Source organism: Rattus rattus, chromosome 1 (assembly GCF_011064425.1).
Source record: "Rattus rattus isolate New Zealand chromosome 1, Rrattus_CSIRO_v1, whole genome shotgun sequence".
Taxonomy (NCBI): domain Eukaryota; kingdom Metazoa; phylum Chordata; class Mammalia; order Rodentia; family Muridae; genus Rattus; species Rattus rattus.
In genome coordinates, this window is record NC_046154.1 from 141,401,009 (window position 1) to 141,428,947 (window position 27,939).

Below are 27,939 nucleotides of genomic sequence, written 5' to 3' on the forward strand. Positions count from 1 at the left end.
AACATAAGTGGATATTTAAGCAAGCCAGAAAGGTTAAGAAATGTGTGTCTGTATTGGAGGGTGGGTTTGAAACTTTGGATAAGGTGTCTTACTGTCTTGAGTCAAGACCCAAGAGAATTTAAGAAACAAAAGGATCCTTTTTGAGGGATGAGGGGGAGAAGAAATAGGAACTATGGAAGGCTGTGATTGGAGGCATATTCCATGAAAAAGGTTCCTAAAGACAGAATGCCCTGAAGTGAGGGGTAGTAGTAGGAAGAGACATTCCGGAGACATTCAAGTTTTATGACACAGTAGTTTAAAAAAAAAAAAAAAAGTAAAACTGTGGTTGCATGTGTAAAACACAGAGTTGAGTGTCCGTAGATTCAGCAGGTCTGGGGAACAGTTGGACGGGAATCTATCCCTCACATATGGATTGGTCCTATCTAGTTTACTTGTGTATAACAGTAAGCTAGAGAAACACACATTTCGTGTGTGTTTAGACAACCATTGGGCATTTTAAAGAAGGCAAAATGACAAATATCAGTTGCTGGTTTAGAAAAGAGGTTAGAGAAGCAGACTGTGGAGTATTAGGTTAAACAATGTACTTTTTAGATAAGAACATAATATTACTGAGCACATTTCTCTAGTATTTCTGTATTATGGACCTAGGAAACCTAATTTGCTTATTCTAAAGCTGGTCATTCTTGAAGGTCCTAAGAGCATTACTCTTCCTCTCACCCTTCTGTAAAGTTGAGTCTAGTGAGCCTGCAAGTGTGTGCAGAACTTGAATGCTCACAAGCAGCCTTTTATGAGTAGTTTCGGCTTTCTTAGGTGTTTAATGAGGGCCCTCAAGATTACAGATTTTGCTGGGTTGAATTCTCATGTTATTGTTCATGAAAACATTGATGTAGTAGTGATGTTTTCATCTTGTTACTAATTTAAGAATATCGACATCAGTTTTTCCTTCACTAGCCATATACAAAAGTTGATCAGTCACTGCCCACAGAATACATGTCCAGATTATAATTCACTACTTTTCTGTTCTTTCCATGGCCCTTGGTGACTTTGCAGCAAATGACATTTGAGAATGCTTTCTTGATACTGCCCTATAAAGAAGCCTATGTTTATAGACTTGGTTTGATAGAGTAAAAGCTAATTCAGTATTATATATGTGATTTGGGTTTAGTTGGTATACACTGTAAAGTAAAATATACAACTAGAAAATGTTCTCTAGGGCTGGGAAGATGGCTCAGTGGTTAAGAGCACTGACTGCTCTTCCAGAGGTCCCAAGTTCAAATCCCAGCAACCACATGGTGGCTCACAACCATCTGTAATGAGATCTGATGTCCTCTTCTGGTGTGTCTGAAGACAGCAACAGTGTACTTACATATAATAAATAAATATTAAAAAAAAGAAAATGTTCTCTAAAGTCATGGATTTTATATGTTTTGATGATTAGATATGATGCCAGAATGGTAATATGTTAATGCTCTAATGTCCAGTAATTTCCATATTATGCAGTTCAGGTAAGGTACACATGCTAGTATGTGGTGAGAATAAAACTGAATATCATTACTTGTTCTTTAATCTTCACATGAACTGTGACAAATATACTCATAAAATAAATGTAATCTTTTTTTAAATATTTATTTTATGAGTACATTGTAGCTGTCTTCAGACACACCAGAAGAGGACATCGGATTCCTTTACAGATGGTTGTGAGCCACCATGTGGTTGCGGGAATTGAACTCAGGACCTCTGGAAGAGCAGACAGTGCTCCTAACTGCTGAACCATCTCTCCAGCCCCAATAAATGTAATCTTTAAAACTCTGGGGGCTGGAAATGTATCAACAGTTAAGAGCACTCATTCCTCCAGAGGACCCCAATTCAGTTCCAGCACCCACATTAGATTGCTCACAACCAGCTGTGACTCCAACTCTAGGAGATCCAACACCATCTGTTGGTCTCTTTCAGTACCTGCATTCATGTTCACACATGTATTTGTTTGTTTGTTTGTTTGTTTACTGTCTGTAGAAGGAAGAAAAGAGACAGTCACAGACACTTTTACCTATGTAGCCCTGGCTGACCTCATTTTTATAAAACTAGATTATATATATGCATGTGCCTATTCTATTCCATTTCTTATGTAGAAGTATATCTGCTCTGTTTTGGTCACGAGCATGTTGTATTAGTTATCTCCGTGTAAGGCTTACCTGAGCATGCTTATCTAGTGTTAAAGAAAGCACACACTTAGATAGGAACCTTTATGAAACAGGTTGTACAGTGTGAAGAAGATGCCTGTGCTACTCTCTGTTTTCTCCTGGTGGTTGTATATGGGGTATATCTGATTTGCAAAGACTGATACCCAGTTCTTAGTTTGAGCCACCCATATGGCTTTTGTGGTGAATTTTATTTTCATTGAAGCAGAAACCAGTCATTACTCAAAGTGGTAGAATTGCTAAGAATTGTAGTTTGCAGAATTGGAAACAAGATAAAATTATTTCAAATTGCTTTTCTCCATAAGACCTTTAGTTTGCTTTCTTTAGTAACATCCAGATCTTGTGCTCTATTAAACTTGAAAACAACTTGAAAGTTATTTATATTCCTAGCACCTAGTACCATGCCTGGCTTATTTAGATCTCCCCTACTTCCACACCCACCCCAAGTACTGGGAGTCCAGTCAGTGTTTAGTTCTGAAAACCTTGAAATGTAAGAAAGCTAATTCTGAGGTTTTAGTATTATAGAAAGTTGGTGTTATGGCTAGTGCAGTGGGCCTTATTATCACAGTGGTAATTTTTCGGGATGAAATTTTTAATTACCTCAGTTGAAAAGTTGGCTAGACAGCTGGCTTGGAACCTGTTATATAGACCAGGCTGCCATCATCTCTAGATTTTACTACCTGTGCCTCCTTAGGACTGGGATTAAAGGTGTGCAGGTGTCTATCACCACACTTGACAGAGCCAGATGCATTTTTTTTTCTGAGATGATTCTGGTTATTTTATATAGACATGGAAGTCAACCATCACCCATATATTCCATATAAATACAGTGGAATCATTTTTAATTTAAAATTTTAAATTTTTGTAGATTATTTTGTATGGCATTGGATTTGGAGTTGTGGAGAATTTGGAGTTGCCATATGGATGCTGGGAACTTTGAAAGAACAAAGTTCTTTCAAAGATAGATGGCTAATCTATCCGTCTCTTCCTTGTATCATTTATAGCCAACTGTAAATGGAAAAGGCGACATAAATTGCTGGGCTACACACCCAGCTCAGAAACAATGTTAGGACCACACCTAACATTTAAAATTCAGATAAACAAAGATTGGAGGAGAGATTTTTTTACCTGGCCTGAAAATGCAAAGTGTTGGTATAGTTTTCTTGATGTGTGGGATCCTTTGATGATATTTCAGGAAAAAGGAACTGGGGTTAATTATGAAGCTATTAAACATTGAAGCGTAATACCCACCACTTTTAGTGATATATTTTTTTTTAAATACACTCCTGGGCACTGTAAAGGATTCTCATTCACATTATTGCTCTCCTTACCAACTCTGTAAGTGTATCATTTTCAGTTTGTAGATCATAAACTGAGATGCTAAAGTTATTGAGTCCCAGTGGAGTAGGTAGAATCTTAATTGAGATAAATTTTGTTCCAAACATTACCTTTCTAGGTTAATTATATGTCAGAGTTTTCAAGTTCCCATCTGTAGTGGGGTTGCCACCTAAAGGAAGTAAGTGGGACCCTGTAGGCTGTCACTCTCTGGAATGGTCTTTCCACATTATTTTGCAGAGTGGTTCAATGAGAAGGAAGAAAAGCCTGCTTTGAAGAAAGCAGTGCTTAACTAAACATTATAGCACATGAAAGGTAGCTTCAGAGAAGGCAGGGACAACGACGACAAGCAGAATTTGAGGCCAGCTGATAGGAGTGTTGAAGGAGTGGAATAGAAAGTAAAAAGAATAGAGCATTTGCAGTCTAAAGGTTCTGCCATGAAAGATTAGGAGTTCTGTTCTAAAAGAAAAGATGGACAGAATTTAAACAGAGATGAGTTTGGATACCAGGGGAATGATAGTTTTGTATACAATAAAATGAAGGGAAAGATTTAAAGGAAAAGCATCAAATTGAAAATTGGACTTTTTGGCTGGGTTTGGATGTGTAGCTCAGCAGTTTATAAGGTCTTGGCTTTTTGTTTTTGTTTTAGACAGGGTCTTGGGGCTGGAGAGATGGCTCAGTGGTTAAGAGCACTGACTGCTCTTCCAGAGGCCCTGAGTTCAATTCCCAGCAACCACGTGGTGGCTCGCAGTCATCTGTGATGGGATCTGATGCCCTCTTCTGGTGTGACTGAAAAGATTGACAGTGAATGTGTTTACATATAATAAATATATCTTTTTTAAAAAAAAGTTTTAGATAGGGTCTCATGTAGCTCAGCTCGGCCTTAAATTCACTGTGTAGGTGACAATAGCCTTTGACGTTATGGTGGATGATCCTGTCTCCAGTTCCCAGGGGTTGAGATTAGTGGAGTATGCATTACTACACCTGGCTTAGACAGTGTTTGGGGTGAACCCAGAGATTGCTCTGTGCTCATCTGGGCAAGCTCTTCACAGCATCAACCATGTAGTGTATCTTTCTCACTAGGTTTGAGCATGACTGACATGTTTGATATTTCTCTCTAGTGTTGTCTCAGTGAAATATGTATTAAGTTTGTCTCATTGACTAGAAACTAATGGTAATACTTAGGCAGGTGGTCAATAAATAGTAGGAGTTGGGAGTTGGGGTGCTGAAGAGATGGCTCATCAGTTAAGAGCACTTGTTATATTTCTAGAGGATACTCAGGTGATTCCGAGCACCTATATGAAGGCTCCAATTCTGTGACTCCAATTCAAGGGGATCTGACATAGCTTCTGCCCTCTGAAGGCACATGGCATGCCTGTGTTGTGCTCACAAAAAAGCAGGTAAATAAGTTTTTATAAAAAACAAGTAGGTATGGTAGTACATACTTGAACTCTCAGAGCTTAGGAAAAAGTACTGAGAGTTGAGTACTGAGAGTTGAGAACTGAGATAAATAGTAGTAGGCAATCAAGTACATTATTACTATCTACACTCAAAGTCTTCCACCTATAATTTCCTCAGCAATTCATTCTAGCTACTGTTTGTTTGTTTGTTTGTTTATTTGATGTATATGCATACACCATTGCTCCCTTCAGACACACCAGAAGAGGGCGTTGGATGCCTAGTACAGATGGTTATGAGCCACCATGTGGTTGCACGGAATTGAACTCAGGACCTCTGGAAAAACAGTCAGTGCTCTTAGCCGCTGAGCCATCTCTCCAGCCCTCTAGTTACTGTTTACATCTACACTGTAGTAGATTAAAACACAGAGGCTGTGTGTCAGGTGAACATTACACCATTTAAATACAGGACATAGGCTGTCTGTCAGTGAATATTACACCATTTAAGTACAGCACACAGGCAGTCTGTCAGTGAACATTACACCATTTAAATACAGGACATAGGCTGTGTGTCAGTGAACATTACACCATTTAAATACAGGACTTGCTACTGAGATCTGGGTATCCATAGGATCATTTCCCCAAGAATAAAGAAAAAAGATGACTTTTTTTTTTTTTTTAATTTATTTTATCTATGTGAGTACACTGTCGCTGTCTTCAGGCACACCAGAAGAGGGCATTGGATCCCATTACAGATGGTTGTGAGCCACCATGTGGTTGCTGGGAATTGAACTCATGACCTCTGGAAGAGCAGTCGGGTGCTCTTAACCACTGAGCCATCTCTCCAGCCCAAGATGACTATTTTTATCTCTGCACTACACGCGTAGCCCAGAAATGCTTGTTAAAGAGTTGGTAGGGTGAGCACCAAGACAGAAAGAAGGAAGGGTCTGTGAAAATGGTAGCTTTAGAAAGAGGTTCTGTGATGGAAGAGAACATCTGTGGCAGAAGCTTGGTAATCTTGATCTGTGGCTGAATGCGAATGTATATTTCCAGTCCCCTCAGAGTGTTACTGCCATTGAGTTTGCCTCCCCCACATTTTTGTTTTAAAGTCATTCAATCAGGTAGTTCCCATTTCGTTTGCTTCCCTGCAGCCGGCTTGAGGACACTACTTTGTAGACTCTTGAGTAGGGTTATGTACTAACCAGGCAAAATAATTCATTTTCTTTGTGTCTGATTTTTAATTTTAAAACTAGAAAGCTGGGTATTACCTAAGGATGAGAACAATCTTAAATACCTCAAGTTAGTTAGGTGTTGATGCGCAGTGGAAATTAGATTTGTATATAATGTGCTTAGAGGTGGCTGAGATAACTAGTGTATCAGTTATTACCATTTGTTTTTAGTAAAGTATATTTATTGCTTATACCCTGCCTTGTGTACAGGGTGTTGAAAGTCCGTTTGTATAGGCATTACTATTTGCTTATCTTCTTGGATTGGCTACAAATAGTGTGTTAAGACCTGACATAGGCTCAGCCATACATAATTTAAGAACTTGATTCTCATTGAGATCTTACAGGAAAGAAAATGAGTAAGTTCAGTCTTAGAGAATTGAAACAGATTAGTTTGAGACAGGGTCTTGCTGTGTGTAGCCTTAGCTAAGCCTAGAACTCACTATGTAGACCAGACTGTCCTCAAATTCATGGAAATTCACCTGCCTCTGCTGGGCTCAAAGGCATATACCACCATGCCTGGTTTTGGGAGGTTCTGGTACATCAGCATGAGTAAAGATGGCCAATTGGTATGGGAAAGGATTAGTTTTTGTTCATTTTGAATAGGGGGGATTATGTAGGTCATACTTAATATATATGCTTAATGTACAGACACTATCCCAATTCTGTACTTCCGGTTCCATAGCAGACCTAGTCTTTCTAGGCTTTTAGAAGATGGATTTGCTTTTGAGAAATCATTCCTTTGGCCTAGTTGAAAAACAAGTAAACAAACAAAAGACCAATTTATTGATGGAAACTTCTACCTATATAATTTTTTGTCCTGTCGGTAGGGACGGGAACCTAGAACTCTTTGTAAGCTTTGCTTTTATATTGCGGTTATTATTTTTTCGTTTCGTTTCATTTCATTTCATTTATTTTATTTTTTAACAGAAACAAGAAACAAAAACCTGGCCATAGAAGACTGCCTAGGATACCAATATTGCATCTTAGTAACTTCCTTCAGTTCCCATCTTGCTTTAGCTAGACTTTTCCCTTTTCTTCTTATTTGGTACTGTAAGGAATATGTTCTCTGCTTTTGAGAAGAAAGCTGGAAGTTAGAATACTTTTCTCATTGTTCAGCCTAGAAATAATGGGAGAGGGATTTGAACCAGATCTATTAAAGCTTTTCACTTAGCAGTCAGTTTTTATGTTGACTGGGGACATAATGTAATCAGGTAACAGGCATAGTGGCACATGTCTAATTCTGTGTTCCTGAGGCTGGTATAGGGAGAGATCACAAGTTCAAAGTCAGACCCTGTCTCAAAACAACAAAAAATACAAATATAACTAGAAAATAATGTTTCCATAAAAAGCTTACTGTTTTGAAAGACTGTTGCTAATCTAATACTTAACAGTATCATTTTTTTTCTCTAAGCAATGCCGTGAACATTTTCTCTATATATCTATGATTATGTTATTAATTAGGGAACAGCAGAAAATTGTGTCCTAGGTTGACCTGGAATTTCCAGCAGTCCTCCTGCTTCACTCTCCCCATTGTTGAGATTATAGGCGTGAGTCATCACACCTGGCTGCGCTTACGTTTTCCGTGCTCTTTAGCTATCCCATGTTTTCCCACAATATTTACACCAAAAGAATGAGTAACCTACATTTATTATTAATGATAATGATAATATATTTTAAACACATTAGAAAATGGCTTTCTTTTTGCTGGGAGGGATTAAGACAGGGTCTTTGTGTATTTCTGGCTGTCCTGGAACTCACTATGTAGACCAGGATTGCCTTGAACTTGTAGAGAATTTGCTGAGATTAAAGGAAAGCAGCACCCCAGGCCTGGCTGTGATTTCCTTAAGAAGGATCTTTATTGTACTGTATGGGCATCTGTGCTCAGCAGTTCCCTCTTGCTAGAATGTTTCAAGGATGGTGCTATAGAAATTCAATATCTAGCACTGTTGATTTTCTTGACTTTGTGCTTATTAAACCTGGTATTTCTATGGATGCAGTTTTAAAGAAAAAAAAATGTAAGGATTTTCTAGTATTATTACTAAACTAAAGGAAGTCTAAGTTTATAAAATTTCTGTTTACCCTAACAAATAACCAGTGGTTTTCTAGAAAGCTTATAATTATTTATGATATATTGATACTTTTATTATAAAAGTTGAATATGATTAAAATGATTTACTACTGTTTATAATGTTTTATTGTGGAAATTTACAAATGAACATAGTAGCCTCACTCATTGGGGGTACTATTCAACATTCAATTTATCTTTCAACACAGTTCAGTTCGGCTAACCCTTTTTTACTTGTTTTCTTTTTTTCACCATTTGTTTTCATTGGACTAATAGTTTAAATCAAGTATCATTTTACACATTAGTTTTTCAGCTTATTTTGTCTTAAAATAGTACCATTTTCAACCCAACAAGCATGTTTACAAATATTATTTTAATAGTGTGTATATCCAGGGTATGTGTGCTAGTTCTTGTGGAGACCAGAGGCGGTGGATCTGTCTAGAGCTTCGTTAGGGCCACCACTAAATGTGGTGCTAGGAACTGAGCTGAGGTGCCCTGGAAAACCAGCAGTCGGAACTCTTAACCCCAAGCAACCTCTCCAGTCTCCAATCAAATAAAAACTTTAGAAAACCTTTGGATGGTGGGGGTTTGTGCTGGGGTTCAAACGAAAAGATAATATGCATGCTGAGCAAGCATTCCATGGCGGAAAAACTTGCAGCTTAAAATTCTTAATATCTAGTACCTAACTTCGGCTTAGATTACAATACTCATTTAAAAATTGGCTTTTATTAGTTGCTTTTTATTTTATTTTATTTATTTGTGGTTTTCTTTCTTTGAATCATTTTATTTGTTTTATGTATACTTATATCCAGGGACATCAGATCCCATTACAGATGGTTGTGAGCCACCATGCGGTTGCTGGGAATTGAACTCGGGACATTTGGAAGAGCAGACAGGGCTCTTAAACACAGAGCCATATCTACAGCCCCTTGTTTTGTTTTGTTTAATACCAAAAAGTGTATACATACAATTATTTTTAAATTTATTTTAACTTCTTTTATTTTGGAAACAATTTGTTGAAGAAACTGCAGTGCTCTAGGGAATGATCATCATCCTATCCTGTATTTAGTTGAGTGCTGTCATACAGTGATTAGTTTTTTATCTATTCTGCATTTACTGTATTGCTGATCAGTATAAAAATCTTAATTTTGGGAGGTAGACAGGAAATGATAAGTGTATCCAGTTAAATTATTTGAGTATACTATGAAATATAGTTCATAGTATTCCATCTGTCTCACTGTGGGTGTCCTTCACTGTGTTATTGACTAGGGCCATATTTCTTAAAGCACATTGCATGTAGAAAGGTAAGAGCTTAATTTTTCTTTCTCCAGTTTTATAATGGGTTCTGAAACACGTTCACCAAAGTGTTTTATTTTAATATTTAAATTGATTTATTTGTTTTGTGTGTATGGTCAGAAAGACATAACTTAAAGCCTGTGGGAGTCAGGGAACAACTGGTTGGGAGTTAATTCTCTTCACAACTTGAATCCTGGGGATTAATCTCAGGTTATCAGGTGCTTTTACCTGCTTAGCTACCTCACTAGCCTCTGTATAAGGTATTGTTATAGACACATGAGTTTTACAGATTTGATGTTATTTAGTTATTTGTTTTTTTTGTTTTTTTTTTTTTTTTTTTTTTTTTTTTTTTTTTTTTTTTTTTTTTTTTTTTTATGTTTTGTCCTTGTAGGCAAGTGCTCTACCCCCTGGGCTAAACCCCCACCCCCCGCTTGCTTTTTTTTTTTTTTTTTTTTCTTGCCCTATGGCACATTAAGATATTCTAAGGTGATTCTTTTTTTTTTTTTTTTTTCTGCTTTAGACTTTTTAAATTCAGCAACTTCTAATAGCCCCTTAGAAACCACAATGTTGAGTGTTCAGTGAGTTCTCAATTACAGAGTTAGAAAAAGGCTCTGAAGACAGCCTCTACTCTGGACACAGACTGCAAGCATGGTGATTTGCAGGCCTCACCTCAACCCTGATGAACACCTACCCCCCCCAACCTCCCACCCCCCACCCCCCCCCCCATCCCCCAAGTGGAATAGCTCACAGACTTAGGAAAGCCCTATATGTAACTAAAATCAGGCTGTTGCTTATAGAGCCGAAGCCCTGCAGCTTCAGAAGTCTGCCTGCTCACTTTCTGAATTACTCAAGAACCCATACCTTTCCCTTTTCTGTCATGTTTTAAGCATGCTTTCCCTTAGCATTTTGGAGTTCACTTTTCTAAAGCTTCCTACTTGGTTCTATGGCTACTTGTCTGCCTTGTGGCTGACCTCCATGCTTGATCAGCTTAAATCGCATGGCCTTTTTCTTTCCTTTCTCTTCTAAGCAGCTACGGACATTTACTTGTTGCTGTGAGATTCCCCCAAAAAAAAAGGGGACAGTAAGTAGAAATTAGAATTTGGAAGGAATCCAGATTGGATTCTGTCTTGCTGTCATCTTCAGCCTGTAATACTTCCTGGTGTTAGGAGGTCTTCAAGACCTGTAGAGTCATTGGTTATTTGAAGCCCTTTAGATGTGAAATCCCAGGGGGCCTAGAGATTATTCGATAGATGGTGAGGACAGAAATCAGACCTCTTTTTAGTTGAGGATGGTTCTTCACTACAAAGATACATAAAGCTATTTTGCTGCATTGCTTTTATTGATGCTGTGAAAAAATACATTTCCTGGAAAGGGTTATATATGCTGTTGGTATTAACATTTTCAGAGTAATCCCTATACCCCTGTAGTTGAACTAGGACATTGACCAGAATTCTACAACTGAGCTCCATTTCCAGCCCATCTTTTACTTCTTTATTATGCATTTTTTTCTCTGAAAATGCTGTTTTGTTTTTTAATAGTATTAGATATTGAATATAAGACCTTGCAGTCCTGGAATTGCAAGTGTGTAAGTGCCAACTTTCCTAGTCTGAGCTGCTATTTATTTGAAATTATATAGCAAACTGATTTGGGTTTAACCCCTGGAATTTTTATTTGTTGCATTTCTAACTCTAAACAGACTAAGTACCTTCTGATTCTTCATTTGCAAATAGAAAAAACAGTAATATTATATTACATTTTGTGTTAAATGAGGCAATGTATATAAAGCTATTTAGTATAATGATTGTACTTGAGAAAGTAATTCAGAAAGTGAGCAGTCTCTAGGCGAGAGCAGTGATTGCTACTCTCTATATCATGTTCTTGGATTTGTGGCTGAATAAAAGCATTTGTGGCCAAAATCTGTCCACTGACATTTTTTTAGGCGACAAATATAGGTGGAACCTTATATGGCTTGGTTTCTCTGTTGTTCTTGGGCAGCACTTTCTTAGCTGCAGTTATTTGGTGTGAGAATGAGTGTGCAAATTCAAGAGGGAGCTTCTGAGTAAAGTTGCCAATCTTGGAATTCACAGTAGCCATCCTAAAGGACTCTGCAAAGCTGCCAATCAATGAATGAAAGCACAGACTTCCGTATCTAAATAGCTCAGGTTATGCTTCTCAACATATCTTTAGTAGCTTCTAGACTTGAGCTAAATAGCAAATGCCTGACACACACACACACACACACACACACACACACACACACACACACACACACACACCTACCTCATATTTTATGCATGTAAGTGTATGTGTGGTTTTGTGTGTGTGTGTGTGTGTGTGTGTGTGTGTGTGTGTGTGTGTAAAACCATGCCTAATCTTTAATTAAGATGGCCCTTAACAGTCAAGTTTATTTTTTTTTCCTAGTGATTGAAGTTTATAGTACTTTAGAGGCTATGTTTATCCTGGTCATTGCGTCCTTATACTTTGATATACTGCCTGATGTGTTTGGTGGGTATCTTAGTTAGTTTTTTGGGTTTATTTTTGTTTGTTTTGTTTTTTTATTGCTGTGAAGAGGGACCATGACCAAGGCAACTTTTATAAAGGAAAGCATTTCATTGGGGCTGACTTATAGTTTCAGAGGATTAGGACATTATCATCATGACAGGAAGCATGGAAGCTTGCAGGCAGACATGGTGCTGGGGAGCCCAGATTTCTACATCTTAATCTGTAGTCAGCAGAAGGAGACTCCCACACTGGGCATAGCTTGAGCATAGGACACCTTTAAGCCCACCCCACCAGAGTGACACACTTAAACCAACTAGACCACACCCACTCCAACAAGACCACATCTCCCAATAGTGCCAATGCCTATGGGCCAAGCATTCAAAAAGAAGAGACTGTAGGGGCTATAACTATTGAAACCACTATATTAGGGAATCTGTGAATGAGTAGCAAACTTATTGGCTGTCAAAGATGACATGGAATATAAAGAAATGAATTACTACAGGGAAGGATATGGTAAGAGTGTAAATGGGATGTATGGCCTGAGGAATATGGTTTGGTAAAAGCAGCATGTTTGTAATACACTCTAGTAACTGAAATACTTGAATATTTCAAGTAAGCAATAGTGATATGTCACTGTAATCCCAGCACTCGGAGTATGAGGCAAGTTTTATGCCATTTTGGACTGAATAATGAGACTATTTCTCAACATCAAACAAACCAAAAAAAAAAAATTGAGTGTTTTGATGTTGCAATTTTACTTCTCAAAAACTAGTCTTTTAAAATAATTCTGGCCTCTCTACCCAAATCCTGTGGTGGAGAAAGCTGAACTCTCAGAAGTGCAGACAATCCTGAGAGCTCAAGGGAGACCACCACTCCTGCTCACATTCCTGGCCCAGGAGGAACCGGCCTAGTGCTCTCTGGATACAAGAACATAGGAGCAGTCAGGGACCTTCTGGTTGCTGCCTGCACTCAGAACTGAACTGAACCAGTCCCATAACTCTCTCTACCCAAATCCCTTGTGGGAGAGAGCTGGTCTCTCAGAAGTGCAGAAAATCCTGAGAGCTCAGAGGAGACAACAACTTCTGCCCATATTCCTGAACCAAGAGGAACCTACCTAGTGCCCCCTGAATACCTTCCAGTTTCTATCTGAGCCCAGAGGTGAAAGCCATTCTCCTGGAGCACTTACACACTTGAGAGCAAGTAAGAACAACTCTTCTGCTCCAAGCGTCCCGCCTGAAGCTTTAGGACACACAAACGCAGGAGGAGCTGTCTGTTCCCAGATCCAGCTGAAAGAAAACAGGTCTACAGGAGGGCTGACACACAGGTTTACAGGAGGGTCAAGCCACTGTCAGAGACAACAAGATAAGCTAACACCAGAGACAACCCGATGGCTAGATGCAGGCACAAGAACCTAAGTAAAAGAAACTAAGACTACTTGACATCCTCAGAGTCCAGTTTTCCCAACAAAGCAAATACTGGATATTCTAATACACCGGAAAAGCAAGATTTAGATTTAAAATTACATCTCATGATGATAGAGGACTTTAAGAAGGACATAAATAACTCCCTTAAAGAAATACAGGACAACACAGGTAAAAAAGTAGAAGCCCTTAAAGAGGAAACACAAAAATCCCTTAAGGAATTATAGGAAAACACAAACAGTGAAGGAATTGAACAAAACCATCCAGGATCTAAAAATGGAAATAGAAACAATAAAGAAAGCACAAAGGGAGACAACCCTGGAGATAGGAAAAAAAATCAGAGTTATAGCTGCAAGCATCACCAACAGAATACAAGAGATAGAAGAGAATTTCAGAGGCAGAAGATACCACGGAAAACGTTGATCGACACAACCATCAAAGATAATGTAAAATGCAAAAAGCTCCTAGCCCCAAACATCCAGGAAATACAAGGACACAATGAGAAGATCTAACATAAGGATAATAGGTATAGAAGAGAGCCAATATTCCCAACTTAAAGGGCCAGTAAATATCTTCAACTAAATTATAGAAGAAAACTTCCCTAACCTAAAGAAAGAGATGCCCATAAACCTACAAGAAGGCTGCAGAACTCAAATGGATTGAACCAGAAAAGAAACTCCTTCTGTCACATAATAGTGAAAACACCAAATGTACAAAACAAAGAAAGAATATTAAAAGTAGTAAAGGAAAAAGGTCAAGTAACATATAAAGGGAGACCTATCAGAATTACACCAGACTTCTCAGCAGAGACTATGAAAGCCCGAAGATCCTGGGCAGATGTCATACAGAGACTAAGAGAACACAAATGCCAGCCAAAGCTACTATATCCAGCAAAACTCTCAATTAACATAGATGAGAAACCAAGATATTCCATGACAAAACCAAATTTACACAATATCTTTCTGCAAATCCAGCCCTACAAAGGATAATAGGTGGGAAACTCCAACACAAGTGGGGAAACTACACCCTAGAAAAAGCAAGAAAGTAATCTAATTTCAACTAACCCAAAAGAAGAGAGACACAAAAACATAATTTCACCTCTAACCGCAAAAGTAACAGGAAACAACAATCACTGTTCCTTAATATCAATGGACTCAATTCGCCAATAAAAAGACATAGACTAAGACTGGATACTTAAAGAGGACCCAGTATTTTGCAGCATGCAGGAAACACACTTCAGTGTCAAAGACAGACACTACCTCAGAATAAAAGGCTGGAAAACATTTTTCCAAACAAATGGTCCTAAGAAACAAGCTGGAGTACCCATTCTAATATTGAATAAAATCGACTTTCAACCAAAAGTTCTCAAAAAAGGTAAGGAAAGACACTTCATATTCATCAAAGGAAAAAAATCCACCAAGGTGAACTTTGAATCCTAAATATGCTCCAAATGCAAGGTCACTTAACATTCATAAAAGAAACCTTACTAAAGCTCAAATCACACATTGCACCTTACAGAACATAGGAGATTTCAGCACCCTACTCTCTTCAATGGACAGATCATGAAAACAAACTAAACAGAGACATAGAGAAGCTAACAGAAATCATTGAACCAAATGAATTTAACATATTTATAGAACATTTCATCATAAACAAAAGAATATACCTTCTCAGCACCTCATGGTACCTTCTCTAAAATTGACCATATAACTTGTCTCAAAAACAGGCCTCAACAGATGCAGGAAGACAGAAATAATTCCATGCATCCTATCAGATCACCACAGAGTAAGGCTGGTCTTCAACAACAACAACAAAGACAGAAAGCCAACAAATACATGGACGTTGAACAATGCTCTACTCAATGATAACTTGGTCAAGGAAGAAAGAAAGAAATTAAAGGCTCTTTAGAATTTAGTGAAACTGAAGGCACAACATACCCAAACTTATGGGACACAAGGAAAGCTGTGCTAAGAGGAAAACTCATAGCTTTGAGTGCCTGCAAAAAGAAACAGGAGGGAGGATATGTCAGCAGCTTGACAGCATACCTAAAAGCTCCAAAATAAAAAGAAGCAAATACATACAAGACAAGTAGAAGGCAGGAAATAATCAAACCCAGGGCTGAAATCAACAAAGTAGAAACAAAAGGAACTATACAGATAATCAGCAAAACCAGGAGTTGGTTCTTTGAGAAAATCAACAAGATAGATAAACCCTTGGGCAGACTAACCAGAGGGCACAGAGAGTGTATCCAAATTAGCAAAATCAGATATGAAAAGGGAGACATAACAACAGAATCTGAGGAGATTAAAATAATTATCAGATCCCACTATATAAGCCTATATTCAACAAAACTGGACAATCTGGAGGAAATGGACAATTTTTTAGACAGATACCAGGTACCAATGTTAAATCAGGATCAGATAAGCGATTTAAACAGTCCCATAATTTCCAAAGAAATAGAAGCAGTTCTTAAAAGTCTCCCAACTAAAATAAAAGTCTCCCAACTAAAATAAGCCCAGGACCAGATGGGCTTAGTGCAGAATTCGATCAGACCTTCATAGAAGACCTCATACTAATACTGTCTAAACTATTCCACAAAATAGAAACAGAAGGAACACTACCCAATTCCTTCTATGAAGCCACAATTACCCTTATACCTAAACCACACAAAGACCCAACAAAGAAAGAGAACTTCAGGCCAATTTCCTGTATGACTATTGACGCAAATATACTCAATAACATTTTCGCAAACAGAATCCAAGAATACATCAAAATGATCATCATGATCCAGTAGGCTTCATCCCAGGGATGCAGGGATGTTTCAGTATATGGAAATCCATGTAAGCAATCCATTATGTAAAGAAATGCAAAGAAAAACATGGTCATTTCATTAGATGCTGAGAAAGCATTTGACCAAATTCAAAAGCCCTTCATTGTAAAAGTCTTTGAAAGATCAGGAATTCAAGGCCCATACCTAAACATAGTAAAAGCTATATGCAGCAAACAAGTAGCTAACATCAAACTAAATGGCGAGAACTTGAAACAACCTTACTAAAATCAGGGACTAGACAAGGCTGCCCACTCTCTCCCTACTTTTTCAATATAGTACTCAAAGTCCTAGCCAGAGCAATCAGACAAAAGGAGGTCAAAGGAATACAAATTGGAAAGGAAGTAAAAATATCACTATTTGCAGATGACATGATAGTATATTTAAGTGGCCCCAAAAGTTCCACCAAAGAACAAGTTAGCCTGATAAACAACTTCAGCAAAGTAGCTGGGTATAAAATTAACTCAACTAAATTAGTAGCCTTCCTCTATTCAAAGGATAAACAGTTGAGAAAGAAATTAGGGAAATGACACCCTTCACAATAGTCACAAATAAAATAAAATATCTTGTTGTGCCTCTCACCAAGCAAGTGAAAATTCTGTATGACAAGAACTTCAAGTCTTTGCAGAAAGAAATTGAAGAAGATCTCAGAAGATGGAAAGACCTCCCATGCTCATGGATTGGCAGGATTAATATAGTAAAAATGCCCATCTTGCTGAAAGCAATCTACAGACTCAACGCAATGCGCATCAAAATTCCAACTCAATTCTTCATAGAGTTAGAAAGAGCAATTTGCAAATTTATTTGGAATAACAACCAGGATAGCAAAAACTATCCTCAACAATAAACCTCTCGGGGAATCACCATCCCTTACCTCAAGCAGTATTGCAGAGCAATAGTGATAAAAACTGTATGGTATTGGTACAGAGAAAGGCAGATAGATCAGTGGAATAGAATTGAAGACCCAGAAATGAACTCACACACCCATGGTCAGTTGACCTTTACCAAAGGAGTTAAAACCATCCACTGATAAGTGGTATTAGCCCAAAAGCTCAAATTACCCAAGATACTGTCCATAGACCACATCAACTCAAGAAGAATGACAAAAGAAAGTAAGGAATACTTTAGTCCTTTTTAAAAGGAGGAACAAAAATATTCATAGGAGGGGATATGGAGACAAAGTTTGTAGCAAAGACTGAAGGAATGGCCATTCAGAGCCTGCCCTGCCACCTAGTGATACAGTCCATATATGCATATACAGCCACCAAAACTAGATAATAGCTGTGAAGCCAAGAAATACATGATTTCAGGAGCCTGATATAGCTCTCCTGAGAGGCTCAGCCAAATCATGTCAAATACAGAGGCGAATGCTAGCAGCAAACCATTGAACTGAGTCGGTCCCTTTGGAGGAATTAGAGAAAGGATTGAAGGAGCTGTGGGGCTTGAGACACCATAAGAACAACAACCAACCAGAGCTCCCAGGGACTAAACCACTACCCAAAGAGTATACATGAACAGATCCATGGCTCCAACTGCATATGTAGCAGAGGATGGCCTTGTTGGGCACCAATGGGAGGAAAGGCCCTTGGTCCTGCCAAGGCTGGACTCCCCAGTACAGGGGAATGTTGGGGGCGAGCAGGAATGGGGATGGTTTGGGAGGGGAAACACCCTTATAGAAAAAGGGGAGGAGAATGGGATAGGGGCCTTATGGCTGGGAAACCAGGAAAGGGAATAACATTTGAAATATAAATAAAAAATATCCAATTAAAAATATTTAATTAAAAAAGAAGAAAGAATTCTGAAGACAAGAAATGTATTCTGTGAGATTAAACTCTTGAGGCTAATAAGTAAATATCATGTAGTCTTGAAGGGGTACATTTTGTTAGGCATTAGTACTGCAGGCTGTGAAGCATTGGTGATAATGTGGTGACTTTTGTCTTTAGTGGAGCATTATAGGGCTGCATCATCGTTGTGCATTAAGTGAATGTTCAGGTGGAAAAACTGTTCTAGGTAGAGAGCTATTATTATAGATGGCAGTTTTAAAGGAAAATAATGATTAACATTATGTTGTTATTGTTATCAGTGTTGGCATTGATTTCTCTATATGTCTTTGAAATTTCTCTTTTCCAGTTCTCTGAGTTTCACCAGTAATGCCACTCAGTTGCCAATACCAAGCAAGCACATATAAGACACTTGTAATCTTAGCAGAAAAGTAGTTCTCTTCACTGTACCTGGCGGTAAGTCATACTTAAACCTTCATAAGTGTGTTTTTGTTCCATCGACATCAAAGTTTTACCTTTTATTTACCTTTTTGTACATGAAAATTTTATGATTCAGAAGGGAAGGACATAAACCATTCTAATCTAAGAGGTTAATTTCATCAATTTCATAGGATTTCTACCTGCTGCTTGTTAAAAACAAATACAATAAAATAATGATGGAAAAAATAACAAAGGTCTTAAAGTACAGTTGTGGTACTTTATTGATTATGAAATGCTCACAAATGACTTTTTAAATTGAACAGGTTGATGGCATAGTAGCTTTATATAATTTCATTTTGAGATCCATCCAGTTTCTAGTTAGTGGTAGAGGGTGATCTTTTGCTTTTGTTTTTAAGGATATGTTTATTTTTATTTCTGTGTATAAGTGGTTGCCTGCATGTATGTCTGTACCTGATGCATTTAGGGGCTAGAAGAGAACATCAGATCTCCTGGAAGTAAAATTACTGACAGTTGTGAGTCACCATGTGAGTGCTGGGAATTGAACCTGGGTCCTATAAGAGCTGCAATGTTCATAACCACTGGGCCATTTGTCCAGTCCCTGGCTGCCGGCTTTTGTGGGTAGGAAAAAGGTTAAGGTTTTTTTGTAGAATGATCTAGTTCATTACAGAGACAGAATACAGATTAAGCAGCAACCAAGGAGGAAGGGGTGTGTAGAGGGGTGTGTGTGTGTGTGTGTGTGTGTGTGTGTGTGTGTGTGGTGTATTTAACTTGAAATTAATAGCTGTTGTCTGTCTCTGGGGAGGGATGTGCACACAGTTCATTATATATATATTCATTCCTGTATCCTGGAATGGAGGCAAGAGTTGGATGTCACTTTGCTCTTTGTCTCCTCTACCTTTTTTCTTGAGACAAAATCCTTTTTAAAACGTGGAGCTAGGTTGGGGACCTGCAAGTCCCAGTGAGCTTTCAGTGTTTTCCTTTCACAGTGTTAACAGTTTCCCTGTCACCTGCCCTGCTGTTTTACATGGGTCCTTGGGATTTGAACTCATATCCTCTTGGTTAAGTAGCAAGTACTTTGACCTGCTGAGCCATCTTCTCAGCCCGATAGTGACCAATTGTATTTTATATGCTCCCAGAAACAGGAAGCGGTGCCTTTGGAGTTTTTTGTTTTTGAGATTAAAATCACTGCTTCTTAGGCTGGCCTGGAACTTAATTAATATGTAGCCTAGCCTGACTTTGAACTCCAAGCCATCTTCCTGCCTCAGCCTCCTGAGTACTGGTTTTGCAAGTATGTAACTGCTCCCTTCTCTTAATACACACATATATATTGTTTTATGTTGTTTAATTTTCTGTTGAGGATTAAATCTAGAACCTTTTGCATATTGCATGCAAATCAATTATTCTGGTGAATTACACACCCCCCTCCTCAATTTTTTATTCAGGGTGTAGAAAACATGAAAAATTATACACATTTTTCTAGTGGTATGCCTCTTTTTCCTATACAAAAGCTATCTGTCCAGTGTAGGACTCTTGCGCTTTTCACTAGTCTTATTCAAAATAAAACAAAACAAAACATAAGTTGTTTGCATGATCCAATTTAGCTATCTTAAAATCAACACACACTTTATTTTTTGTTGTATAGCAAAGTTGTTTTTTCATAGTGATCAATCTTATTCTTGAATAATTCCCTTTGTTTTTTTCACTTAGGAACCACATTGGAGGGTGAGGTGTCAGATTCCAGAAAGATCATCATGAAGTTATATGTGTTTCTGGTTAACACTGGAACCACTCTGACATTTGACACTGAGCTAACTGTGCAAACGTGAGTTATATTTCACTTATCCTTTGCTTTTCCAACTTGACTTAATGAAAAAAAAATTACCTAATTTTAAGAAAATATTCTACCATGGTGGGGATGACAGAATCAATAAAAACACTTACAAGAACAGTCTGAGTTTAATGCCCAAAGCCCACATAGGAATGACAGTTGTTATGATGTACTCTTGTAAGCGAAGTTTGGGAAGATCCCTCTGGATAGACAGTGTAGCTGAATTTGTTGAAATTCAAGACAATGATACAGTCTTCAAGGAGGTAAATCTTCTTCCCAAGGATAACACTTCCTAAGGAAGCTTTCATGTAACCTCATGTGCATGCACATGTACCCACACACATATGAATACACATATAGATATTTGAATACACATACAAACATTTTTAAAACCCTGTTTTTAAAACAACGGGGGGCTAGGGCGTTGGCTTAGCAACTAAAGAGCACTTGTCGCTTCATTATGAAGAGAACAAAGTTTGAGTCTTAGCACCTATATGATAGCTCACAACTATCTGTATCTTCAATTTCAGGGAATCCAGTGCCCTCTTCTAACTTCTGTGACACCAGGCCCATATGCAGTGCGCAATACACATAAAAATAATAAAATCAATAAGTCTAATTTTTAAAAAAATAACCAATCTATGTGAAAAAACTAGCCAGCTGGGAATGTTAAACACGTTTTGTTCCAGCACTCACTTTGGAGGCAGACGGGCATCTGCGTTTCATGAGTCAGGGATACGTAGTGATACCTGGGTCTCAGAACAAACAGTAGTCATGTTGTAAATCTGAAACCTCGGTATCATTTTCCTACTCATCATACATAGTTTATTATTAAATGCTAAAATTAAATTCAGGAAATAGTGGTTTGTGGTTTTGCATGACTGTAATTCACAGTTTTAAAAAAGGGTAGTTCTAAGCTAGGTTTATTAGAGCAGTAGAGTCACTTTGCTGTTTTCGTTAATTTTGTACTACATTTTATTTGTGTGTGTTTATGTGTACACTTGCACATGCAAAAGTACATATGAGGAAACCAGAGGACAATTCATGCAGCTGGGTTCTCTTTTCCATCTAGATCCTTGGGATTAAATTCAGGTTATCAAGCTTAACAGTATCCTTTATCCACTGAGCCATCTTGTCCATTTGTAGTTTTTAATTCTTATATGAATTAAATCAATGGGCTTGTTTTGCTTATTAATGTGAGAATAAACTAAATGGACTATTCTTTTGTAATTTAGTGAAGCTCATTTCTAGTCATTTTCTATTTTGGCCAGGATATCAAATATTTGAATATTCTCATAAGCTTATAAAGTACAAAGGTTTGTTCTCAGGGCAAGGAAAAAAGTTCTCCTAGGGAGAAGAACAAGTAGGTACATACCACCCTCAAGGCTGTTTATTGTGGCGGTTTGATAGCATTGCAGAATAGTCTCCTACTGAAGTTATTACAGACACTTTGAGTAACTTTTATTTAGAAGAGAGCAGGAAGATAGCTGGAAAGATGCTCATCTGTTAAGAGCGCTGCTACTCTTGCACAGGAGGTAGGGCGTGTTTGCAGAACCAACATGGTGACTCACAACCTCCTGTTGTGAAATTCCAGTTCCTCTGGGCAGGAAGCATACCATGCATGCATGCATATCTGTGCATGCACCTGAAAAGCTCTCACACACAAACTAAAGAGGGTTTTTGTTGTTGTTTTTCATGTTTGTTGGTTTTTTACTTTTAAATGGAACTAATGGGGGCTGGAGAGATGGCTCAGTGGTTAAGAGCACTGACTGTTCTTCCAGAGGTCCTGAGGTCAATTCCCAGTACCACATGGTGGCTCACAACCATCTCTACTGAGATCTGATGTCCTCTTCGGGTGTGTCTGAATACAGCTACAGAGTAGTCATATAATTTAAAATAAATCTTTAAAAAAAAATGTTTAAAAAATGGTACTAAGTTAGTTCTACTCTCTCCAAGAATCTGTAGTTAGTTCGTGAGTTCTGGGGCAGAGAGATATTTTCTTTAGTAGTGGCTCCAGTGGTAAGTTGCTTATACGTCTGTATATAACCCCAAGCTCTTGAAGTAACTCTAATTAAACCTTAAAAAGGAAGTTTTAGCATGAGAGTAGAAGAAAGGTAGGAAATAACTGGAAAGAGAAAGGAGACTAATGAGAGTAGAAGGAAGATAAGAGGAAAAGAGTGAAAATAAAATTTGTGAAAATGTTTAATGAAATATTAATTATGATATACAATTAATATGTATAATTAATAAATGCCAATAAAAAGCTTTTTAAAAATGGCACTAAAGGAGCTGAAGAGTTAGCCTTGGAAGATTTTGCTTATGCAAGCATGAGGACTTGAGTTTGGATTCCCAATGCCCATGTATAAACCCAGTGTTTCAATGTGTGATGTTTCATTGTGTGCCTGTAACCCCAGCAGGGTAGGAAGGGAAGCAGCAGCATGCAGAGACAGATGAATCCGCAGGGCTTGCTGTCAATTCAATCTAGCCAAATAGCGAGCTATAGATTCAGTGGGAAATCCCATCTCGAAACATTGTGGAAAGCAATGGAGAAGGACACTCAGCATTAACCTCTCGTGTCCACATGCAGGCACAGATGAACGTGCCAGTATATACACCAAATAGACATAAACGCACAAATGCCACTAAGGGGTTACTTTGTGATTTTTGTTTTATTTTATTCATTCATGGTGCAGGCTTATGAATGTTGGTCATGTGTATAGATGTGTCATGTCTTGCTCTATCACCCCCATCCTTTTTTCTCCTACTGAGATAGGAACTTTCATTGAACCTACAGCTTTCTGATTTGGCTACCCTGCCTAGCCAATGCATCCCAGCGGCTTAGGGGATCTGCATGTCTCCTTGCTACCCTGGTGCTTGGGTTACAGACTTGACCAACACACTGCCTTTATATGAGTCCTGGGGATTTAAACTCAAGTCCTTTTGCTTGTATAGTGGGCAGTTTATCCACCCAGCTATTATGAACTTGTGTTTTAAATACATTCATTTTTTATTGATACAGTTTTACTTCTAAAAGAATGATTTCTCATTAAGTTCAAGTGCCTAGGATCCTTCTAGGATCACAGATTTTAGCAAGTGGCTATAGGAATTTTATTTTTTGAAGCAGTTTTCATGTGATTTAGATTTAATGTACTTTCTATAATGTAGTGTGAAAATCTTAATCACACATCCTGTGTTCTGAGGAGTTTTACCAAAATAGATGTCAGCTTAAACATACATGTATGTTAATTTATACCTTTTACCATTATGCAAAACCCAAAAAAGTAACTGTGTATCCTGCCTATATTTTATGGGTTCACTTTTAGATATGAAAAACATAGGCATTTAATTCACGGCCAGCCAGTTGATGGTGGTATCCAATTTAAAAATAGGAAACTTTTACTACTGTTATTTGAGAAAAACCTTAGAATGAAATTAGTAGTCTTATTATGGGGGGGGTGTTTATGAAGTGCTTTTACAAAGGTGTTACAAACATGTAAATAACTGGATTTTGTTTTTCTAAGTGTGGCTGATCTGAAGCATGCCATTCAAAGCAAATACAAGATTGCTGTTCAGCACCAGGTGCTAGTTGTCAATGGAGGAGAATGCATGACTGCAGATCGAAGAGTGTGCACTTACAGCGCTGGGACGGTAGGTGTCAAAGACCCTGGACTGTGTATTCTGCTTTCTTAGCAGATGGGAATAGGGACTCTGTTTTTATATTAATTAAGGGCAGTATACAAGTGTACCATTTATAACACTTATATTTCTATCATTTCTGCATTTTTTTGATATAGGACACAAATCCAATTTTTCTTTTTAATAAAGAAATGATCTTATGTGACCGTGCACCTGCTATTCCTAAAACCACCTTTTCAACAGAAAATGACATGGAAATAAAAGTCGAAGAGTCTCTTATGATGCCTGCAGTTTTCCACACTGTCGCTTCAAGGACACAGCTTGCAGTGGTATGATATAAACAATACTTTAACTAAATGCTTCTAAAAGCATTCAAGTCTAGATAGCAAAGAAGTCAAAATTATGCATAGGTAACATGAGAAATTCCCAGCTCTTTCTCCTCTTACAGTTTTTGTTTTTTATCGTATGTGCACCTGTCAAAGAATATAATGGCACTAGGTTCTCAATATAGTTTCAGGGATTAACCCGTCTGCTTAGTAGTTTCGTTATAAAATTCTCTTCTACTTAAGTGTAGGGTTGAGGGTTGGAGATAAGGTTAGGTAGATCATAGTTTAAGAGCATGCATTGTCTTTCCAGAGGACCTAAGGTTTGGATCCCAGGATCCATTTTGGTCGATGCACAGCTGTCTGAAACTCTAGCTCTCAGGTATCTGATGTTTCTAACTTCCACAGAACCTGTACTTATTTATTACGTACATACACACAATTGAAATTAATAAAAAATTTATATTTTATAGTTAATAAACCAAGTTTTAAAATTTTGGTCCTTTGCGTTACTAGATAGTGTGAGAAGCTTGTCTTAAATATGAGGTGGCAAGCATCTCCCCGCGATGGTGATAGTCACATTATTAGTTTAGAACAGTCTTTAATGGATTAGTTAACCACTGCTTTACTGAAGTGTCATTGACTCCAAGCTGTCAAGAAGTTGCTGTGTTTAGTTTTAGATAAGGAAGAAAAATGTTTCTTAGGACCTGTGAAGTAACACAGTCTGTATTTTGTTGTAACAAGTAACATTTAGAAAAGTGTCAGTGTTGGTTAGTAAAACTTAGGAACTCATATTGATGTGTTATGTAATACTGGACAAAAGATGCTTGTAGCAGGAAAACAGCGGTGAGAACACTTTGCCCTTACAGTCAAAGGCACGTTGGTTGATGGGAAGCAGAAGGGAATGAATGCTGAGGAGGCTGCTATTCAGCCTAATGCGGAGCCACAGACGTTTGTTTGGTTTTCTTGGAGTGGGTTAACCTTTGATATTTGTCTGTACATTAATTAGTCATGGACTTAAAAGATGCTTTTCTTCTTGTCCACAAGCATTCTGGCTCTGCTACTGGCTGGTAGTAGGAAGTGACTTAACCCAGGATTGCTGAGTCCATTTTGTTGCTGTTGTCATCGTCATAATAAAAGACTTGGTAGTGCTTGAGTCAGCTGAGATCCTCTTGGTGATGGCATCATCTTCTCGCATAAGCCTCTTGGTCTCCCGAGAAAGTGTGACATTAAATATTTAATATAATTTTTACCTTATTAGAGGATGTGGTGATAAAGTGTAAATCAACAAAAGCTTGAACAGAAGGAGACATTTCAGTGGGATTATACTCACGTATAAGGGTCACACTGTGAGCTGGGCGGTAGCACAGCAGCACATTTGATTTAATCCCAGTACTCAGAAGGCAGTGACAGATCGATTTCTGTGAGTTCAAGGCCAGCCTGGATTACAAAGCAAGTTTCAAGTTCCAAAACAGTCAGGCTACACACAGAGAGACCCTGTGTAATACAAAGGGGTGCGTGTAATGCAGTGTGTGCGTATGCGCAAAGTGTGGCAGCGTGTGTGTGTGTGTGTGTGTGTGTGTGTGTGTGTGTCATGATACAGGGTTTCTCTGTTTAGCCCTGTTTGTCCTGGAACTCCCTCTGTAGACCAGACTGGCCCCAATTTAGACATCAACCTGCTTCTATCTACCAAGTGAGCTTAAAAAAAAAAAAAAAAAATCACCACCACACAACTGTCATTTGAATATCTTTATTTTGTCCTTTTATATTCCCTCATTTCTAATTTTATTATGTATTGATTCAGCTATGGGTAAGCAAACGCCGTGTATGATTCCTGAGTGTTTGTCCACTGATACTCACTTTCTTCCTTTTGCACAATAATAGTAGGTTCACCTGGGTCTTGTGAGCTTCCAACCATAGATTATTCACCAGGCATGGTGTTTCACAGGCATGCGTGTGCTTTCTCTATGGAACAAGCCCTAAATCAGAAAGTGAATGATTACTCTAGTAACACTTTGCATCTACATTTGCGTTGATCTTACAAGATCAATATTCATACCCAGTAATCATAGCAGTTCAGAGTTTCAGCTGGGTAAGAATGTTGATGTCCCCTATCCCCTCTACACTAGTTGCTTGAATAGCAACTTCTAATACTGTGAGAGGCAGTCAGTCATCAGAGAATAAGCTTCCTGGTCAGTACTATCTTTTCTTCATTTTCTGATGAATATGTGAGCTGTCTTCAGCTGTAGGGTCCTACTGCAAATTTTCACTGACAACCAAGAACAGTGAGCGATAACCTACATTGTATTTTTGTGGGGGCAGTTCTCTGGCACACTCTTCCACTGACATATCCTCTCTGCAGTGCTATGTTTTATAATAGTAACTTGCTCTTTCTGTCACTTCTCCCAACATACAATGTGTATATTATCTGTTCCTCATACATTTGCAACTCTAATGCTAGTGTTACAAGAGTACACCACCATGGTGGCCCACAGTAAAATCTGATTAATTTTTTTCATAGTGTTTTGTGAGATTTGTAACTCTCTCTTTTTCTCTTTCTCCTCTAGATTATTTGTTTTTACATAGTTATATTTTACATTTGCTATTTTTCTACTTCATTATTTTCTAGCCTTTGGAAAATTCCATTCTTAATTTATCTCCATATTCTCTTTGTACCTCCCTAAGTGTCTGAGCTGCTGACAGAGTTCCGTCGAACAGTGGGATGTTATTTATTTTCCACAGGAGCAGAATCTCTTGTGACAGGCAACTTCTCTCATTCAGAAATCTCCCACATTGCTTTTTATTAGTTTGTACTTGATACTTCATTCTTTATAATTGAATTCCAGTCATCTATTTTTAAAAATAACCATTCAGCTCTTAGGGCTGCAGAGTGGTTCAGTTGGTGAAAACCTTGCTGGTGAAGCATGAAGAGTTGCACCTCCAATACCTGTACAAAAAGCTGGGGATGATGGCATGTGCTAATCCCAGTGCTAGGGAACCAGTAGACAGAAGTGTCACTGAGGCTTGCTGGCCACCAGCCCAGCTCTAGGCGCAGACTTCAATTCAAAGGAATAAAGTGGAAAGTGGTAGGACACCCAGCATCTTCTTAAAGCTTTCATGTTCATACATGTACAACATACACATAGCATACGTACACACATACACACAATATTTTTTATAATTGAGGACTCCTGTCTTACAGTTTGAAGATGTGTTATATTATCCTATAATCTGATAATGCATTTTCAATCTTTCATGTTAGAAAAACTGTTTGAAAATGCATATGTATGCAAATATACACACAGACCTTTGCTTCTTTATTTTCCATTTCAAACAGGAAATGTATGAAGTTGCCAAGAAGCTTTGCTCTTTCTGTGAAGGCCTTGTCCATGACGAACATCTTCAGCACCAAGGCTGGGCTGCAATCATGGCCAATCTGGAGGACTGTTCAACTTCATACCAAAAACTCCTTTTCAAGTTTGAAAGTATTTATTCTGATTATCTGCAATCCATAGAAGACATCAAGTTAAAACTTACTCAGTATGTTTATCATTAAGTGGATGTTTACCATGCCTTTATCAGTAGTTTTTTTAGTCACTGGATGTTGGCTGGAGGACACTATTTAAATGATTATTTTTAAGAGTCTCTTAAAGCATTTTT

At 38.0% G+C, this 27,939-nt stretch overlaps 1 protein-coding gene and 1 non-coding gene across 3 annotated transcripts in view; both read left to right on the plus strand.

Annotated features, from left to right (window-relative positions):
* Rb1cc1 (RB1 inducible coiled-coil 1) overlaps positions 1-27,939 on the plus strand; it is a 65,421-nt gene that overhangs the window by 1,972 nt on the left and 35,510 nt on the right. Inside the window, exons 2-6 of one of the 2 annotated variants that reach the window (XM_032906458.1) lie at positions 18,401-18,507; positions 20,200-20,314; positions 23,842-23,968; positions 24,115-24,285; positions 27,617-27,819. In XM_032906458.1, coding sequence (XP_032762349.1) covers positions 20,244-20,314; positions 23,842-23,968; positions 24,115-24,285; positions 27,617-27,819 — 572 coding nt within the window. In that variant the 5' untranslated portion in view covers positions 18,401-18,507; positions 20,200-20,243. Of the gene's footprint in view, positions 1-18,400; positions 18,508-20,199; positions 20,315-23,841; positions 23,969-24,114; positions 24,286-27,616; positions 27,820-27,939 lie in introns of those variants that run through there. The other variant, XM_032906466.1, reaches the window with a different exon arrangement.
* LOC116890465 lies at positions 8,019-8,158 on the plus strand. Its single transcript, XR_004386656.1, has one exon. It is a non-coding gene; the product is annotated as a small nucleolar RNA SNORA8 (small nucleolar RNA).